Source organism: Scyliorhinus canicula, chromosome 14 (assembly GCF_902713615.1).
Source record: "Scyliorhinus canicula chromosome 14, sScyCan1.1, whole genome shotgun sequence".
Classification (NCBI taxonomy): Eukaryota; Metazoa; Chordata; class Chondrichthyes; order Carcharhiniformes; family Scyliorhinidae; genus Scyliorhinus; species Scyliorhinus canicula.
Window position 1 is genome coordinate 75,434,922 of NC_052159.1, and position 19,910 is coordinate 75,454,831.

Genomic DNA, 19,910 nt, shown 5'->3' on the forward strand with positions numbered 1-19,910 from the left:
GCCTTATTGTGTCTGGGTGTACAAAGCTCTCCATGCACCCGGAGTCAAACAGACAGGGCGTTTCGTGCCCATTGACCCGGACGGTCATCATGGAGTTCCAGAGGTGCTTTGGACGTGACTGGTGAAGGGTGACCGCGCCGAGTTCATAGATCATAGAATTTACAGTGCAGAAGGAGGCCATTCAGCCCATCGAGTCTGCACCAGTTCTTGGATAGAGCACCCTACCAAAGGACAACACCTCCACCCTATCCCCATAACCCAGTAAACCAGTAACCCCACCCAACACTAAGGGCAATTTTGGACACTAAGGGCAATTTATCATGGCCAATCCATCTAACCTGCACATCTTTGTGACTGTGGGAGGAAACCGGAGCACCCGGAGGAAACCCACGCACACACGGGGAGGATGTGCAGACTCCGCACAGACAGTGACCCAAGCCGGAATCGAACCTGGGACCCTGGAGCTGTGATGCGATTGTGCTATCCACAATGCGGGTAGCTGGCGTGGTCAGATGTGGTGGTGTGGTCCCAAGATGGCGGCTCCCGTCGGTCGCACGTGTTGGGCACATTGAAGATGGCAGCCAATATGGCGGCCCCCGTCAGTCGCACGTGTCGGGCGGCGATGAAGATGGATGTCCCCATGAGTCTAACATGTCGGGCCACGTGGGAGACGGCGGCCAAGGTGGCGGTCCCTGTGAGTCACATGTGTTGTGTAGAGTCGCGGATGGCTGCCCCCACGGACAACATGAGACGGGTGACGCGTTCGAAGGGGGCGGAGCCTGCAGGCACGCAGCCACACTGCGGAGTCTGCGGGCCTGAGAGTCTGAGAGTCGGGCCTGAGATTTGGAGGACTTGGACCTGGCCAGGCAAACTTTAGCAAAGTGTCCGTTCTTGCCGCAGTCGCTACAGGTCGCGTTCCGAGCCGGGCAACGCTGCCTGGAGTGCTGGTGCTGGCCGCAGAAATAGCAGGGTAGCCCCCCAGGTTGGGTGGGCAGCCGCGCGGCACAGGCCTGGGGTACTCTCTGGTCGGGTGTCCACGAGGGGGTCACGTGGTCGGAGGAGAAAGCGCTGAGGCTCTGAAACGCTACTTCTAGGGAGGTGGCTAGTTTTACTGTTTCTTCTAGGTCGAGGGTGACCTTCTCGAGCAGGCGCTGTCTGATGGACTCCAGCCACATAGACGTCCCGGATGGCGAGTTCCATGTGTTGTGAGGCCATGGCGGCCTTGTAGTTGCAGCTTCGCGCGAGTACTTTCAGGTCGCGTAGGTACTCCTCCAGCGATTTCCCAGGGTGTTGGCGGCGAGTGGTGAGGAGATGCCACACGTACACTTCGTTCACCGGCCTCACATATTGCCACTTCAGGATCGCGACAGCGTCTGCGTATGTGGTCACTTCCTCGATCTGAACGGAGATTCGATGGCTCACCCAGGCGTGGAGGAGGCTCAGCTTCTGTTCAACGGTGACGGAGGGCGAGGAGGAGGCGGCGAGGTAGGCCTTGAAGCATCGTAGCCAGTGCAAAAAAATCCCTTTGGCTTCAGCTGCCTGTGGGTCGCGTTCCAGCCGGTCAGGTTTGAGGGCTGCTTCCATCGCGATGTTCTAGCTGATTTAATTGATACGACCATCAATCCACACGAGGCAGAGAGTTGAAGTGAACTGTGGCTTTAATCAGCTAGAACTGTGCTTGCCTGCGACTGTTCTAGCTGATTTAATTGATACGACCATCAATCCACACGAGGCAGAGAGTTGAAGTGAACTGTGGCTTTAATCAGCTAGAACTGTGCCTGCCTGCGACTGCTCTGCCCTGAGAGCCGCCTGCAGGGCAACAGCTCTATATATCTCCCCTCAAGGGGGCGGAGCCCAAAGGGCACCAACCTGATACAAAGTGGTGTAATACAATACAATGGTCCATAGGTGGAGCCCACAAAGGCAACAACATAGTTCAATGCAATACAGTGGTGAAAGGCTGTCATAATGCATTCACCACACTCTGGATGCCCAGTGCACTGGCTGGCGCAGGGTCCAGACAGTTGTAGGGGCCTTGTGCCTCGGCACGGTCTGTTTCATTGTAAATCCACCTCAGTTCATGATTGAGTGATGCAGACTTAAATCCTGGGCGGAATTCTCCGACCCCCCCGCAGGGTCGGGGAATCGCCCGGGGCCAGCGTAAATCCCGCCCCCGCCGTGGCCGGAATTCTCCGCCACCCGGGAATCGGTGGGAGCGGGAATCACACCCCGCCAATCAGCGTGCCCCCCATGGCGATTCTCCAGTCCGCGATGGGCCGAAGTCCCGCCGCTGACAGGCCTCTCCCGCCGGCAGGAATTGGAGCACCTCTGTTGCCGGCGCGATTGGCAGTGCGAGCGGGCCCCCAGGGTCCTGGGGGGGGGGGGGCGCGGGGCGATCGGACCACGGGGGGGGGGTGCCCCCACAGTAGCCTGGCCCGTGATCGGGGCCCAGCGATCGGCGGGCAGGCCAGTCCCGTGGGGCACTCTTTTTGTTCCACCGCCGCCACGGCCTCCACCATGGCGGTGGCGGAAGAGACTCCCCCACTGCGCATGCGCCGGTGGTGACATCAGCGGCTGCTGATGCACCGGCGCATGCGCAGACCGGCGAAGGCCTTTCGGCCAACCCTGACATTGGGCGGGGGCGCCAAAGGCTGTTGGTGCCGGTTTTGGCGCCGGCCGGCAGAGCGGAAACCACTCCGGCGCGGGCCTAGCCCCTAAAGGTGCGGAGAATTCCACACCTTTGGGGAGGCCCGAAGCCGGAGTGGTTGGCGCCTCTCCGCTACGCCTGAACACCCCGCCCGCGGGGTAGGGGAGAATCCCTGCCCCTGTCTTTAATGGCTGACAAAGTAATGACAAAGACTCATTGAATTCTTTAAGGATTTGACAAGACACATTGATGAAGGTCGGGCAGTGAATGTGGTATGTATGGATTTCAGTAAGGCATTTGATAAGGTTCCCCATGGTAGGCTCATTCAGAAAGTTAGGGGGCATGGGAGACAGGGAAATTTGGCTGTCTGGATACAGAATTGGCTGGCCGAAAGAAGACAGCGAGTGGTAGTGCCTGAAGGTCGGGGACTAGTGGTGACCCATAGGGATCTGTTCTGGGTTTTTACAAACTTTTTTACAGACTTGGATGAGGAAGTGGAAGGGTGGGTTAGTAAGTTTACCATGATACAAAGGTTGGTGGAGTTGTAGATAGTGTCGAGGGCTGTTGCAGGTTACAACAGGATATTGACAGGATGCAGAGCTGGGGTGAGAAGTGACAGATGGAGTTCAACCTAGATAAATGTGAAGTGATTCATTTTGAAAGGTTGAATTTGAATGCTGAATACAGGGTTAAAGGCAGGATTCTTGGAAGTGTGGAGGAACAGAGGGATCTTGGGGTCTATGTACATAGATCCCTCAAAGTTGCCACCCAGGTTGATAGGGTTGTTAAGAAGGCGTATGGTGCGTTGGCTTTCATTAACAGGGGGATTGAGTTTAAGAGCCGTGAGGTTTTGCTGCAGCTTTATAAAACCCTGGTTAGACCATACTTGGAATATTGTGTCCAGTTCTGGTCGCCTCATTATAGGAAGGATGTGGATGCTTTGGAGAGGGTGCAGAGGAGATTTACCAGGATGCTGCCTGGACTGGAGGGCATGTCTTATGAAGAAAGGTTGAGGGAGCTAGGGCTTTTCTCACTGGAGCGAAGAAGGAAGAGATGTGACATGATAGAGGTGTACAAGGTGATGAGAATCATGGATAGAGTGGATAGCCAGAGACTTTTCCCCAGGGCGGAAATGGCTGTCACGAGGGGACATAATTTTAAGGTGATTGGAGGAAGGTATAGGGGAGATGTCAGGGGTAGGTTCTTTACACAGAGAGTGGTGGGTGCGTGGAATGCATTGCCAGCAGAGGTGGTGGTGTCAGATTCATTAGAGACATTTAAGCGACTCTTGGATGCACCCACGGGAGCCCCCGGTGAGGGCAGTGCCATTCAATGGTGGCGGTGGTAGGAAGGACAGGCAACAGGAGTCGGGGCACCGAGGGGGCAGGCGGGGGTGGGGGACATGCGTGGTTGTGCAGAGGGATGAGCTGCAGAGGACCAGGTGGCAGCCGCTCAGGCTGGAGGGAAGTCCATCCGACAGGCGCAGAAGGAGGAGGAGGAGGACCAAGACGAGGGTGAGACACAGGATGAGGATACCGATGAGGATGAGGGGGAGAGGGAGGGAGGAGGAGGAGGTGGTGCCACAGCGACGGAGGCGCCTGATGAGGCCTCGTGTTTACCGGCAACGCATGTCCTTCGATGACCTCTCGGACAGGGCGTGCAGGAGGAGACTCCGGATGAGCCGGGAAACCGTCGCCCCTATCTGCCACCTAATGGCACACCTGGCACCACATGGGACTGGGGGAGGACACCCTCTCCCGTTGGCCGTCAAGGTGACGGTGGCCCTGAACTTCTATGCAACTGGGTCATTCCAGTCGGCGAGTTCCTGTCCGGCATCTCCCAGACCGACGCAGAGACCCGGTACAATGAGGCCCATTGTGCGACCAGGGGTGTGGCCGAGAGGTGCTTCGGGCTAACGAGGATGCGCTTCAGATGCCTGGACCGCTCTGGAGGGTCGGCCACAACGTTGTGGCTGCTGTGTCCCCCACAATATAGCCCAGCAGAGGGGCGTTGTGCTGGAGGAGGAGGAGCAGGAGGCAGAGGGGCAGAAGGAGCACGAGGAAGGTCACGCCTCTCCAGATGAGGAGGATGGGAAGGGGGGGGACAATGGACAGGACATGGGGGCTGGACATGGACGGGAGGCTGCACAACGCCACCGGCATGGCCAGTGAGCACGAGACGCGTTGATCGCCGCACGTTTCACCAACTAGGGGTGTGGGGGTTCGCTGAGCAGGGGCACTGACACCACTTGACTGCACCAGTTCACACCCTCCACCTGGGTGGTCCCGGTATGCGTGCTGGACACTCTATCACATGGCCCTGTTGAATCGCTGGGGGCAGGGTGGCGTGGACGTCCGTGGGGGGTGTGGTGATGTGCATCACTGTAAATACACAAGGGGTTAATGTAAATACATGCAGACTAGCTAGACACTAGAGGGAGCACCAGAGACATGACACACAGACACTCAACCAATAGATTAGTTAGATAGCACATGACCAATGGACATTCACGATACACACAGAGGTGACACGACCACAGGAGGGCATTACACCAACCCATATATAAAGGACACCACACACATGATCTGCCTCTTTCCAGTGGAGACAGTCAGTAAGTACAGACACAGGGTTGATTCAATATCACTCCCACCACGTGGATTGTAGCAGACTGGTTAGTCAGTCTGGGTAGTTATAGTAGGATTAACAGTAGTGTCGAACCCAAGTTATAGAAGTGTAAATAGTTTAATAAACGTGTTGAAGTTATCTCCACGTCTGAACTTCCTTTGTCAAGTGCACCACAAGGAAGCCGCTTATGCCACACTTAGAGCATAACAAGACATGATACCAGGAGTGAACTGTTTTAAATCCATATAGCCAAAACTCTGTGGACAGTGACAACCAGCAACAATACCCAGGCGAGATGTTCGAGATTCCGGTTCCGCAGCAGCTCCAGTGCCACGGCGATCTCCGCGAAAACTGGCAGGCATTCCGGCAAAGGTTTGAAATCTTCCTGGTAGCAGCCGACCTACAGGACGTGGCCGATGCTGAGAAGACCGAGCTTCTGCTCACCATCGCCGGTGCCAGAGCAGAAGAAATCTTTCAAAAATTCAACTTCTTCAAAAAGCAACACAGGAGCAACTTCCAGGCAGTCCTGGACAAATTCGGCAAATACTGTGAAGAAAACACACTCCAAACAGCAAGAAAAGGTAAGAGAAACGTCAGTACTTACCACGAGGCCGAGATCCCGGAGCAGAGAACAATTTTGATCAGCGACCATCTTTCTAAAGGGACTGCGCATGCGCAATCGCGCAAACGGCCCCCGGTACAGGAACAGCGACTTGCGCATGCGCAAAAGCTTCCTACGTCTGACGTCACATGCGTCATGACGTCAGAGGCCCAGGACCACGCCCATTTAAAGGGGAAACGTCCCAAATCAAAGAAAAAATCTCTTAAAGCCATAAAGCGACCCTCTTTCACCTGGAATGACTGCACAATGGCTCAAATTGAACTAGAAAATGAAATTTACCTCCAAAGAACCCTGCAACAAGCAGTTACCTACGCCCAAACCGATGATTCCGGCCTTGAATACTTCGATACCGACCTTTATATTTTCTCTGGACCTCGCGAGCCCAATGCCAGCTCCGACGCAAACAGTGATGATATGGTCCTAGAGGACTACGACTCGGACGAAGGTTTTTTCATAAAAAATGGCGACCCCCGTACTGAATCCGATGCAGACGCAGATTCATTCTTCGCATTTGAGGATCTTCAGCCCAGCATCTACCACATCCCGACTCGTGAGTGCAGGATTATGCTGCGGCCTGAAACCAAGAGACAGAGAGCGGTACAAGCCCACAGAGAGCGGCCTGCTGCCACACAGAGCATGGTCCACGCACCGGTAAGGGTTCCCGACTCTACGAAAGAAGATACGCAAGACTCCACATCGCAGTCCTTGCCTGAACAAGATGTGACTCCAGTGTCACAAGCCTCCACAGCGAGCTCGTGGACAAACTCCATGATTGCAGAAACGCAAGACTCCGACACGCAGTCCTTGCAAGAACAAGACCATGAGTGTCTAGCAACCTCTTCTGACCAACTAGCAGCAGACAATGCAAGTCTGCCATGCTCAAGTAAACAGCAAGAAGACTATGACAGTCTACTACGCTCCAGTGCACAACAGGACGACCATGACGATCTATCATGCTCCAGTGAAGAACAAAGCGACGATGACAGTCCAAGCCCAAATGAAGAACAGCAAGACAATGACAGTCCACCCACATTGTTTGCGCCACCAGATGAAGACTCTGACAATTTACCCAACCCAAGTGAACAACAAGCAGCTACTGAGGCTCTACCCACGGTATGTGAGACGAGTGACGACAGCATCCCACTTCCCATGCAAGATGTGCAATGCGACAGACCCCAGCTAGTGTGTACAGAGGCACTCGACGATCACTGTGAGACCACTGGTGACTCCGGTGACACCACGTTACTTCCAACCTCATTCGCTCAAACCTCTCCACAAGTCAATGCATTCCTGCATGTTCCGACTCTAGACGTGCAGCTTAAAGAAGCCTCAGCTGACTCCAGTGAATCTGCTAAGACTCCGGACGGGGAGCATCGACAAACCACAACTGACTCAGGTGACACAAACCAGACTCCAGACAGGGCGCATCAACAAACCAACAGTGACTCAGTTAAAATGGACCAGACTCCAGATGGGGAGCAACCAAACGGCGACTCTGATTCACGTAAGCCGGACTTTACTCCAGACAGGGTGTGCCGCAACCTCAGTGATGGCATGCTCAGGGTGACAGCAGATGCCACAACGACAGGAGATGGATCACTTGATGATTACACTGGGTCTGTACTAGCAAGCAGTGGCTACAGTCCGAAGATTGCCCACGAATGGAATCAAGACCAAAGGCGGACTACCACACGCGCAATCTGCACAACAGACTGGATGCTTAGTTACAGCCCAGGATTTGCTGCACCCCAGCCTGGCCAGACGGCATATTCCTAACAGATGCACGGTTCTAGTATCGCACCATCACCAAGTATCTATGTGAGCAGCAATTCTGTTTCCAATTTGACAAGCTTCACCAGTTCTCATCAGGATCACCCTTCCTACAGAGCGTTTGGCCAGAACCAGTATGTACAGTATTTTCCAGTTTCCACATATGGCACATACATGAATGATACTGTTGATGGTAGCTCTTCAACGCCAACACCTTATCAGCTACAAGATGCCATTCAACATCACCATCACAAACATCGAAAAAAGAAGGGACTCCAAATCAGACAGCGAAGTGATTTGACCACTTCTTGGTTCCTGTGGCACAGGGACGTTGATGGCGTTCGTAACCAAGAGAAACATTTGACCACGATGATTGATGGTTTTTGGACTCACACGAATGACTTGGACTTATTGTTTCATCACTGTTCCCATGACTTATATATACCTTAACTTATCTACCTGTTTTGTGTTCAATTTTCTTAAAGTGTACAGAAAATATGTAACATATAAAAAGGGGGGGATGTGGTGATGTGCATCACTGTAAATACACAAGGGGTTAATGTAAATACATGTCGACTAGCTAGAGACTAGAGGGAGCACCAGAGACATGACACACAGACACACAACCAATAGAACAGTTAGATAGGACATGACCAATGGACATTCACTTTTTTTTTTTTTTTTTAATTTTTTTTATTGGAATTTTTTGCAGAAAATATAACAAAAAGTATAGCAAAAAGCAGTAATATGCAACTAACAGCCCCATAACACCCACAATTCCCCCCATACCGTAACATCACATGTATCACATTCCCCCACCCCCCCCCCCCAAACAAGAGAACTTAACCATAAATTAAAATTAGATAAATCAAATTTAAATAAAATAAGCTAACATAATCAACCCCCCCCCCGGGTTGCTGCTGCTACTGTCCCAGTACCCTATCGTTGAGCCAGAAAGTCGAGGAAAGGTTGCCACCGTTTAAAGAACCCTTGCACCGATCCTCTCAGGGCGAATTTAACCTTCTCAAGCTTAATAAAGCCCGCCATGTCATTGATCCAGGTCTCCACGCTTGGGGGCCTCGCGTCCTTCCACTGTAGCAAAATCCTTCGCCGGGCTACTAGGGACGCAAAGGCCAGCACACCGGCCTCTTTCGCCTCCTGCACTCCCGGCTCTACCCCAACCCCAAAGATCACGAGTCCCCATCCTGGCTTGACCCTGGATCCCACCACCCTTGACACCGTCCTCGCCACCCCCTTCCAGAACTCCTCCAATGCCGGGCATGCCCAGAACATATGGGCATGGTTCGCTGGACTCCCCGAGCACCTGGCACACCTATCTTCACCCCCAAAGAACCTATTCATCCTCGTCCCAGTCATGTGGGCCCTATGCAGCACCTTGAATTGGATGAGGCTAAGCCGCGCACACGAGGAGGAAGAATTTACCCTCTCCAGGGCATCAGCCCATGTCCCGTCTTCGATCTGTTCCCCCAGTTCCCCCTCCCACTTCGTTTTCAGCTCCTCTACTGACGCCTCTTCCTTCTCCAATGGACATTCACGATACACACAGAGGTGACACGACCACAGGAGGGCATTACAGCAACTCATACCAGTCAGTGAGTACATACACAGGGTTGATTCAATATCACTCCCACCACGTGGATTGTAGCAGACTGGTTAGTCAGTCTGGGTAGCTATAGTAGGATTAGCAGTAGTGTCGAACCCGAGTAATAGAAGTGTAAATAGTTTAATAAATGTGTTGAAGTTATCTCCACGTCTGAACCTTCCTTTGTCAAATGCACCACAAGGAAGCCGTTTTTGCTACACCTAGAGCATAACAAGACAGGGGGGGCACACATTACACCCACCGTCTCTCAGCGTTCCATCACCGCAAGACCACATTGGCACTCAGTCCCCTACCCGACCACGCAAGCATCGGACATAGCACAGGGGCAGCTTGCATTGGTGTAACAGTGAATTAATTGGAAAGGTTATATACACGTGCACTAGCCCATATAACTAAGCTGTGCCCTGCAGTTGTGCAAACTTACTAGGCGTCTAACTTCCTGGCCTTACGGGCCCTACCACGACGTCTTTGTGGTTCCCCAGACGGTAAAGCAGCAGTGGAGGTGGACTGTTGAGACTCCTGCTCTGCGACCTGGGTCCCCATTGGCGCTCGTTTCCTGGGGCGGCCTGGCCTGGATAGACCAGGCTGTTCCTCGGGTGTTGTGTGGTGTAGTGCCACCCTATTCTGCCCGCTGCCCACCAGATGCACCAGGGACGGAACTGGGGGAGTCCGAGGTGCCATGGTGTTCCGGGACCTCCCTTGCAGGAGTCACCGGCACAGGCCTCAGCATCTCCTCCTCCCTTACGGTGCCCGATGGCCCCCGGGCCTCTCCATGGGGTGGGGGTGCAAGTGGAGACAAGCCCCGAGGTACCACCAACACCTGGAGCTGCCAGTCCTGGAGGCCCGCTCTGGTATCGACCAGATTCTGAACGTTAGCTGCAATGCAACTCAAGGAGTGGGCAATCCCTGTCTGGGACTGCGCCACCTCCCTCTGGGCCTGTGCGACGCCATCCAGCAGCTAGGCAATGCCGCTGATGCTCTCAGCGATGGCCTGCTGAGACTCGGCCACACTGCGGAGCGCCGCTGAAATCTCCAGCTGGCCTGTGAGAGGGCAGCCCTGTCCTGGGCCACAGGTGCCGCTTTCACACAAAGGCCCATGCCTTGCATAACCTGACCCATGTCCGACACTGTTGCCCCCATTGCCTCGACCATGGACGCCACCCATGCAGTGTCGGCCTGGGTGACAGCCATGGCCGGCACCACTCCCTGCTCCTGGATGCAGATGGACTCCTCCACCTGCGTCTGCAGCTGCTGGAAGCCGATCGCCATCCCATTGTCTAGTCCCTGGGTGTCTGACTGCATCGGGTCTCTGGGTGGGTGTGGTAATTCCAGGAACCCGGGACCCGTCTGGGCGGCAGCTGGTTGCTGGGGCCGGTCTGCCCTCCGACCGACTGGACCCTCGGCTGCTCCTACCGCCACCTACTGTGCCGGTACGGCTGTGTTGGGCGCACCAGTGAGTATCCCAGAAGCCTCATCACTAAAGGGCCCAACCGAGGTCAGTGTCTCTGCGATGGTGGAGGGTGTAGGAGATAGCAGTGACGAAAAGTCCATATAGTCATCGGAGCTAAAGTCCGCGGTCTCCTGCGTCGACCCTTGACTCGATGGTCCCTGTGTCGCCCCCGTCTGTGTGTCAGTGTCGGGTCTGTCTGTCCTCTGTGTGTCCGTCCCCTGTGTGTCAGTGTCGGGTCTGTCTGTCCTCTGTGTGTCCGTCCCCTGTGTGTCAGTGTCCGGTGTGTGTCCGTCCTCTGTGGGTCTGTCTTCTGTGTCCGTCCCCTGTGTGTCAGTGTCCGGTGTGTGCGTCCTTTGGGTGTCCGTCCTCTATGTGTCAATGTCCTGGGTGTCCGTGCTCTGGGTCTCTGTGTCGGTGGCAGGGCTTCTTGTGACGGCTGCCCTCCTCGCCGTGGCCTGCATCCCTCGGGGCCACTGGACCTGGCACTGGCCGTGGGCGTGGTACGCCGGACGGCCCGGGACGACAAGCGGCTGGTCCTGTAAGACACAAGACAACATGTATCGTTAGATCGGCGGGCGGAGGTGAGGGTGTGGAGTGGGGGGGTTGGGGTGAGGGTGTGGAGTGGGGGCTGGGGTGAGGGGGTAGAATGGGGGTCTGGGCTAAGGGGGTGGAGTGGAGGCATTGGGTGAGGGTGTGGAGTGGGGGGGCTGGGGTGAGGGTGTGGAGTGGAGGGGGCTGGGGTGAGGGGGTGGTGGGGGGGTTGGGGTGAGGGTGTGGAGTGGGGGGGCTGGGGTGAGGGTGTGGAGTGGAGGGGGCTGGGGTGAGGGGGTGGTGGGGGGGTTGGGGTGAGGGGGTAGAGTGGGGGTCTGGGGTGAGGGGGTGGAGTGGGGGGGGTTGGGTGAGGGTGTGGAGTGAGGGGCTTGGGTGAGGGTGTGGAGTGGAGGGGGCTGGGGTGAGGGGGTAGAATGGGGGTCTGGGCTAAGGGGGTGGAGTGGAGGCGTTGGGTGAGGGTGTGGAGTGGGGGGGGCTGGGGTGAGGGTGTGGAGTGGAGGGGGTTGGGGTGAGGGGGTAGAGTGGGGGTCTGGGGTGAGGGTGTGGAGTGGGGGGGCTGGGGTGAGGGTGTGCAGTCAGGCAGGGGAGTCTCACTTGGTGATGCGCCTCCGACCTGGCAATCGGCAACCTCCCGGTCCTCGGGTCCGCCTGTGAGTTCCAGTGCCATCTGCTCATGGACAGTGAGAGGGTTTTTTCCCGCTTCCTGCGGTTGTGGGCGTTCTTCTCCTGGGGGGTGGGAAGAGAGAACAAACATCAGTGTTAGGCGGTCCGACGCATGCAGCGCAGCTGTTGGGCATATGATGGCATAGGAGCACAGGGCACCCGGCCAATACGGCTGGCATGGGTGGATGCAGCCCATGTGGGTCAGGGAGGGGATTGTGCCTTCTTCCTGGGCAGAGGGGGGGGGGGGGTTGTGTTTCACATGTATGGGGGGTGGGGGGGGTGGTGCCAGGGGCACATTGCTTGCTGCTCACCCTGTCTGCCCTCGTTAGTCGTGCAGCTTTTTGCAGCACTGTTCGCCAGTCCGTAGGGAGTGCCCCACGGCGCTGATGGCCTGGCACACCTCCCTCCGTATACGCTGGACGGTGCTGTGCGGGGTGTTGCGGCCCAGTCCGGGGTACAGTTCCGCCCTCCTCTCCTCCACCTCATCCACGAGCGTGTTGAGGTCATGGTCCCTAAACCTCGGGGCAGCACGGCGGGCGATGGCCACCTTGTGAGCGTCAGCAGTGTGCACCGCTCGCGCATATTGTGCAACGCGGCACCGCGTCAATGACATGGCCCACGTATCCGACGCTGCTCCCCCGCGCTTCTCACGCTGCCCGTGCTGGCCCGTTGTGCTCTGCCGTTTACGACAGCATCAACACTCTGCCGCTATAACGGAGAATCCTGCCTAGAGCGTTCAAATTTGTCCTATAATTTTGTTAAAAACGTTTTGATCATAATACTTTCGAAGAGACTTTGGGTGCCCCCCCCCCCCCCCCCCCCCCCCCCCGGCCGGCTCAGAGAATCCTCGGTGGGAGGCGCGAATATCGCCCCGACGCCGGCTGCCGCATTCTCCTGGCCCGTTTTTCGGGCGAAGGCGGAATTGCTGCTACGCTGGTCGGGAGCCGTTGATAGCGGCCTCCCCGGCGATTCTCCGAGCCCCGCTGGGCTGAGCGGCCGTCCATTTTTGGCCAGTCCCGCCGGCGTGAACCACACAACTCATGCACCCATGGGACTTGGTAGGTGACTATGCGTGGGCAGTCCTCGGGGGGGCGCGGGGGTCTGACCCTGGGGGGCCGCAATGGTGGCCTGGCCCGTGATCGGGTCCCACCAATCTCCGGGCGGGCATGTTCCGTGGGCGCACTTCTTCCTTCCGCGCCTGGCCCAGGGGATGGCGTGGAGAAGAGAACCCCCCACGCATGCACGAGAGTACGCTGGCCAGTCCGCGCCTGCGCAGAATCACGCCGGAGTCGTTGGTGCCGGTTCTCCCGCTGGCGTGGGGACTTAATCCCCAGAAGAGAGGATCCCAGCCATTGATTCAGTAGAAGGCAAAGAGGGAAGTGTAACAAAATGATTTCTGTTAATTGATCACGGTGCTCTGAGGACAACTTAGCAAGTGAAATTATAGTGCAGCTAAATAGAAGCAGGCGTATAGGCAGGATTTGAAGTTGGAGGCATAAATAGGTATAGCAGATTGACCATCTGTTATAATATGGCCCATCTAAGGAAAGGTAAATCAAGAAATGTGTGGAATGGATGGCTAATTGACTACCTATTTGTTAACTCAAAATTGAAGTTGTAAAAGATGTTCCACAGAATTCTCACGTCGGCAGGATGCTCCAGTCCGCCGGCAGTGCACCCATGCCCGTGGGTTTTTTGATGGTGCAAGGTATCCACAATGGGAAACCCCGTTGACTGGCTGCAGGAATGGAGAATCCCGCTGCCAGAAAATGTGGCTGTCGGATTGGAGAATCCCGCCCGTCAACCGAGCTACCAATCTCAGCTAAGTATCAACACACAGACAGCAGCATTCGTTTATAGCGTCTAGCTGTGAAGTTGATTCTGAGGTTTAACTAACAGCTGTGCACATGTGTTGTTAGACAAGTGCAATGATCTGCAGGTTAGGTGGATTGGTCATACTAAATTGCCCACAGTGTTGAAAGGTTAGGTGGAGTTATGGGAATAGAGTCGGGGAGTGGGCCTTGGTGGGGTGCTTATTCAGAGTGGCGGCATAGACTCGATGGGCCGAATGGCCTCCTTCTGCACTGTCGGGATTCTATGATCATAGGCGGGATTTCTCCTGTACCCGGCGGGGCGGGGGACCCGGCAGGACGGATTGGCGTGAACCACTCCGGCGTCGGGCTGCCCCAAAGGTGCGGAATCCATCACACCTTCAGGGGCTATGCCCGCCCCAGAGTGGTTGGCGCCCCGCCGACCGGCGGGATAGGAGCCTGGCGCCACGCTAACCAGCACCAAAGGGCCTCCGGCCGGCGTGAGTCGGCGCATGCAAGGGAGCGCCAGCACGTGCTGGCGTCATCTCCGCGCATGCACACAGGGAGTCACGAGTATGTACCGCGTATCTGGTGGGTGGTGTTCTCACATGTAATGGTGGTATCCAAGACGTGCCAGATCATCGACATGGATACCACCATTACACGTGAGAACACCACTCACCAGGTACGCGGTACATACTCGTGCGACTCGGCCAACGTTTTCTACCTCATACGCTGCAGGAAAGGATGTCCCGAAGCGTGGTACATTGGCGAGACCATGCAGGCGCTGCGACAACGAATGAACGGACATCGCGCGATAATCACCAGGAAGGAATGTTCCCTTCCAGTCGGGGAACACTTCAGTCAAGGTAAGCATTCTCCAAGGCGGCTTTCAGGACGCTCAACAACGCAGAATCGCCGAGCAGAAACTTATAGCCAAGTTCCGCACATGAGTACGGCCTCAAACGGGAACTGGGATTCATGTCGCATTACATTCACCCCCCCCCACCATTTGGCCTGGGCTTGTGAAATCCTACCAACTCTCCTGGCTTGAGACAATTCACATATCTTTAACCTAGGGTTACCCCTATCTCTGGATCTGTAAAGATTCAATTACCTGCAAATGCTCGCATTCTAAGCATTGTCTGGCATCTTTGAATTTGTCTCTATATATGTTTCTGGAACATACCTCTTCATTCACCTGAAGAAGGAGCAGTGCTCCGAAAGCTAGTGTTTGAAACAAACATGTTGGACTTTAACCTGGTGTTGTAAGACTTCTTACTATTTTAAACTAGACTTGGACTAAGGATCACATTAAAATAAATGGTTTCCTCCAGAAGATCTAGAATCAGGACTTTGATCTGGTTATCTTTGTATTCCTATGAAGCAAATGTAAATGTTGCTACAGTCCCAGAGGACTATAGGCTGCTCTCCCCCTTTTGAGTGTTTATTGGTGGATTGAACCTGAGGGTCACCGCTCCTCAGGTGAGAGGCAAGGTTGAGAAGGTGAGGCCTTCATGAATAACCTCAGCCGGTATAGGAATTGAACCCGTGCTGTTAGTGCCGCTCCGAATTATGAACCAGTCATTCAGCCAACTGACCTATGAAGCAGAAACCACTTCTCAGCAGTGCAGAAGTTATAAACACCTTCGGTGGACATTATTGCCGAGGGTTGTAAACAGATACCTGATTAATTTGTAACGTTTATTATATCTTCTTACAGTAGTCCAATGCAACAGATTCAAGGCACAGCTTCAGTTCACTACAATGATGAGCCAAGCAGTTCCAGCGAATCAGAAAGCAGTTCAGAGTCTGACTCTGAGGTAGAAATTTACTCAAATGATGCCAATAACAGTAAACCTTCACACATCCCTACTCCTGAGGTAGGAACACCTTTCTAAATAACAATTGATATTAAAGGTAAGCAAAAGTATAATACCTTCAGATCAAAGGGTGGAATGTGCCAAAAAGGGAGCATTATTACAAACAAGAGCATTGTTTTCTTTAAGACTAAGATATTTCAGTGTTAGAGCAAGTACAATAATATTTTTTAAACCCACTGAACTATTACAGTGTATTTCTAATATATTTATCTGCAAAAGTTACATTGAGCAATGGTGTTTAAAATCAGATAGTTGATCCAATCACATTGAATGCCTGAAGTGCATTAAATTTGCCTTATTAACCTTCATTAATGCCATTAGGTGGATTAAATTTGCTTTATTACCCTTCATTAATGTCATTGGCATTATAGTTGAATATAAGATATTATCAGCAAGAAACTGTTCCAAGTTAGTTCATTCACCCTCAAAATTTAACCATGCAGATTATTAAGGTGTTGGGCTGCATTCTAAAACTCTGTTAAGGCCAAAAGCACTCATAAATACAAGTTTATCTAACAAATTATTCGATGTAATCAGTTTATTAGACCTGAGTTCTGCAATCGTAATTGATTTAATAGTGTCTCATTTTATATATAATTTATTGCTTTGAAAGATTGTATTAAATTTGCATTTGTTTCCAGCCAGAGCAGACCTCAACTAGCAAGTGGCAACTTGACAAATGGTTAAACAAAGTGAATTCACAAAACAATAACACTGCTACTGTGAGCACAAATTGCAATTATGGACTCGGGAATGACCAGTTTCATAGCCTACCACAGAAAAAGAACCCAGAAAGGGCAAAAACTCTTCTACTCAGCCAGGCAGACTTCAAAGACCGAGAGAATCAAACTCCTATCGGAGAGAAGAGGCTCACAGCTGCTCACAAAACAAAACGTTGTAAACAAAAGTTACCTACTCATGATGAATCTGCCTCCTCTGGAAGGTCAATGGGCAAAGAGCAGTCCAGGAGGACAGCAGAAATGTCTGTTGAAGGGGATGTCAGCTTGTTGGACACCGAGAATCATAGCATAATTTGTAAGGGAAGAGGAAGCCAGAACTCCAGTACATCAGAGCAGCACAAAACCAAACCTAATGACAACAAAATAGGCCCTAAAAGAGAACTGCAGATGAGCACTCTTTGTGAAAAAAGGAAGTACAGTGCAACTGGTGAAAATGTACCTAAATCCAGTGATTTCTTTGGCACTGAATGTTTGTCATCTTCATCCTCATCAGGTCCAAGGCTAGACTCAGATAATGAAGAATTTCTTCCAGCCAAATTTCCACCAACTTCTGCTTCACCAGACAGCCACAAATTAAATGACTGTAGCGACAGTCTCAGCAGCATCAGGAGCTGCAGTGCAGTCACCTCTGTCAATAAGACAATTAATGAATCAACTAATGACTCAGAAGCACAGCTGTTTGCTTTAGTCCCTTTTGGTCGAAATGAACTTCTTTCACCTTTAAAAGACAATGAGGAATTCCAGTCGCTCTGGGTAAAAATAGACTTGACACTTTTATCCAGAATTCCTGGACAGTCATCCAAAGAGTCCTTAACCCAAAAGAATGTTGTTGAAGGGATTTGCAACAGCAATGTTAGTAAAGGTTGCAGTCCCTCAAGGGAGAAACCATCAACAAAATCAATAAGAAAACGTAAGGTGCGGTGCGTCAATGCCTAAATTATTTATAAATTAAAACATGATGTGTATCTTGCGCATTAGGAATGGGAGGCAAAAGGTAGTGTGAAGTCCATTTACCCCAATGCAATCTAATCCAAATGGAAAATCTTAGAAACGCCCATTCAAAGTTGGCAAATCTTGTTGGAAGCTTGTCAACACTGTTTCAGGGTTGTACGCTAAGATCCAAGCTTGGACCCCACTAAGTGGGATCGAATGACACTGAACTGGAGGCTTATTTTACCAATGTCCTGGCTATCCAGCAGATCCTAGGCTAGCCTAAAAGACCCCTTCCCCTAGCCGGTTCCCCCAATGCATCGAACCATAATCTGAGATAGTGCACCTGAAAACCCACACACTGTCACTGTGCTTTTATTTTACCTGTATAATATATTCAGTCTGCTTCTTAATTAATACAAATAAACAATTGTTTTCCTGCCTTATTCCACTTATCAGCATTGCCCTCTGGATGTATTCTGACTTCAACGAAATTTGTTTAATTTGGCTGGAGTACTGGATGCAGCTGAACAAAATAAGATTAGGTTATTTAGACAGATAGTAGATAATGCAATAGACCATATGTCAATTCCAAATCAAATGGTAATACATGTAGCATTTAAAAGGATTGTTCTTGGATATTAATAACAAGGGCATTTATGCTCCAAGCCTAATTTTCTTTAGAAGGTTTGGTACAATTTTGTAGCTTGCTGGGTCACTTAAGAGGACAATTAAGATTGCTGTGAGATTGGAGTCACATTGAGGACATAACAGGTAAAGATTTCAAGTTTTCTTCGCTAAAAGACATCAATGAACCAATTGTTTTTTTTATGTCAATTTGACAGTTTCATGGTCAATTTTGCTCATTTCAATTTTTACAACTTAATACATGTTTTGCAACATTGAATGATTATCAACATTTTCAGTCTTAGGCCTTCACAGTAGACAGTGTTGTATGCTGGTAACAAGTCTATTGATGGCAATTCTAATCTTCAGCTGTTTCTGGAACCCTGCCACAATGTTGATCGTGAGTGTAAGGACATGGTCAGTGCAGCTTCTTCCTCTTTAAAATCTACCTGCTCACTTGGGTGAATGTCTTTTAAAAGCAGCTTTATCCAGTTTAATGATGGGTTGTTGGACCAGCTTGTAGAACTGGCAGGCAGAAAGGTAATCGAACAGTAAATTATGGATTAAGGATTATTTTCCTGGCTTTAGGATGGCAGTGGCTTTGGAATGGCCGTCTTATGGGGAATCCTGTCAAGGATGTTGAAGATGGGCCACATTTGTTCATTTGGGCCCTAGCTCTTGAGACATTCTGGGAAAATGTCAAGAATCCTAGCAGCCTTCCCAGTATTGGGGGCTGTCAGTGCTGTGCCCACTTCTTTGCGAGTGAAAGCAGCTGGAAAATTGATATGTGGAGAGGCATTTTGCAGAGTGAGTTTAAGCAGCTTTTCCACTATGTTTTTTTTGGTGGTTGTCATCGCATTTGAGTTGGATACTTGGCAGGTAATGCTGACATCTGCACTGCCTTTGGTGCCTCGCATCAAGCTAGTGAGGCAGCACCAAGTCATGAAGGAAATTCCAGGGTTTCCTGCTGAAACAGGATATATGGGGCGGGATTCTGCGGAATTGGCGGGGCGGGAACTCCAGCGGCAAGGAGTGGCGTGAACCACTCCGGCGTCGGGCTGCCCCAAAGGTGCGGAACCCTCTGCAGCTTCAGGGGCTAGGCCAACGGCAGAGTGGTTTGTGCTGCGCCGGCCGGCGGGGAAGGTGCTTGGTGCCACGCCAACTGCCGCCGAATGGCCTCTGCCAGACGGCGCGAGTTGGCGCATGCGCGGGAGCGCCACGTGTGCAGGCGTCATCCCAGCGCATGCGCAGGGGGGGATCTTCTCCACGTTGGCCATCACAGAGGACCACAGCAGCCGACGCAGAGGAATAGAGCGACCCCATGGCATAGGCCCACCCGCGGATCGGTGGGCCCCGATCGCGGGCCAGGCCACCGTGGGGGCACCTCCCGGGGCCAGATCCCCCATGCCCCTCCAAGGACCCCGGAGGCAGCCCGCGCCGCCAGGTCCCGCCAGTAAGTACCTACTCTAATTTACGGCGGCGGGACTGCCGAAAACGGGCAGCCACTCGCGGGTTGGAGAATCGCCAGGGGGGCCGCTGCCAGCAGCTGCCGACTGGCATGGCGCAATTCCCGCCCCCGCCAAATCCCCGGCGCTGGAGAATTCGGCAGCCGGCGTGGGCGGGATTCACACCGTCCCCCGGCGATTCTCCGACCATGGTGTTCAGGTTGTTTGCAATAACTCTCCAACTGTAAATCAAACCAGATTCTACAAGATTGACGCACCTGTCATAAATAGACACTTTAAATGGTGAATCCAAGGTTCATTAACCATTAAAAAGTGAAAAGGTAACAAGTCAGAAAGATAAAAAGCAAAGTGTCAATTAGCAGTAATTAACAGTAAGAGGAGAAAGAATAACTTTAGCAATTGGACAGACTTCTCACCACCCTCTTTGGTTGCTCAGGCCAAGGCATAAAGTAGTAGTTCAGAAAACATAGATAACACGTTAATAAAGATTGCTTCTCGAG

The 19,910-nt window shown here is 52.6% G+C and overlaps 1 protein-coding gene across 6 annotated transcripts in view; it reads left to right on the top strand.

Moving 5' to 3' along the window:
- The window catches only part of aff3 (AF4/FMR2 family, member 3), a 409,202-nt gene that overhangs the window by 311,494 nt on the left and 77,798 nt on the right, over window positions 1–19,910 (top strand). For all 6 annotated transcript variants that reach the window (XM_038818559.1, XM_038818556.1, XM_038818557.1 and 3 more), the window contains 2 exons: window positions 15,488–15,647; window positions 16,289–17,302. In XM_038818559.1, the coding sequence (XP_038674487.1) occupies window positions 15,488–15,647; window positions 16,289–17,302 (1,174 nt within the window). The remainder of the gene's footprint in view (window positions 1–15,487; window positions 15,648–16,288; window positions 17,303–19,910) is intronic.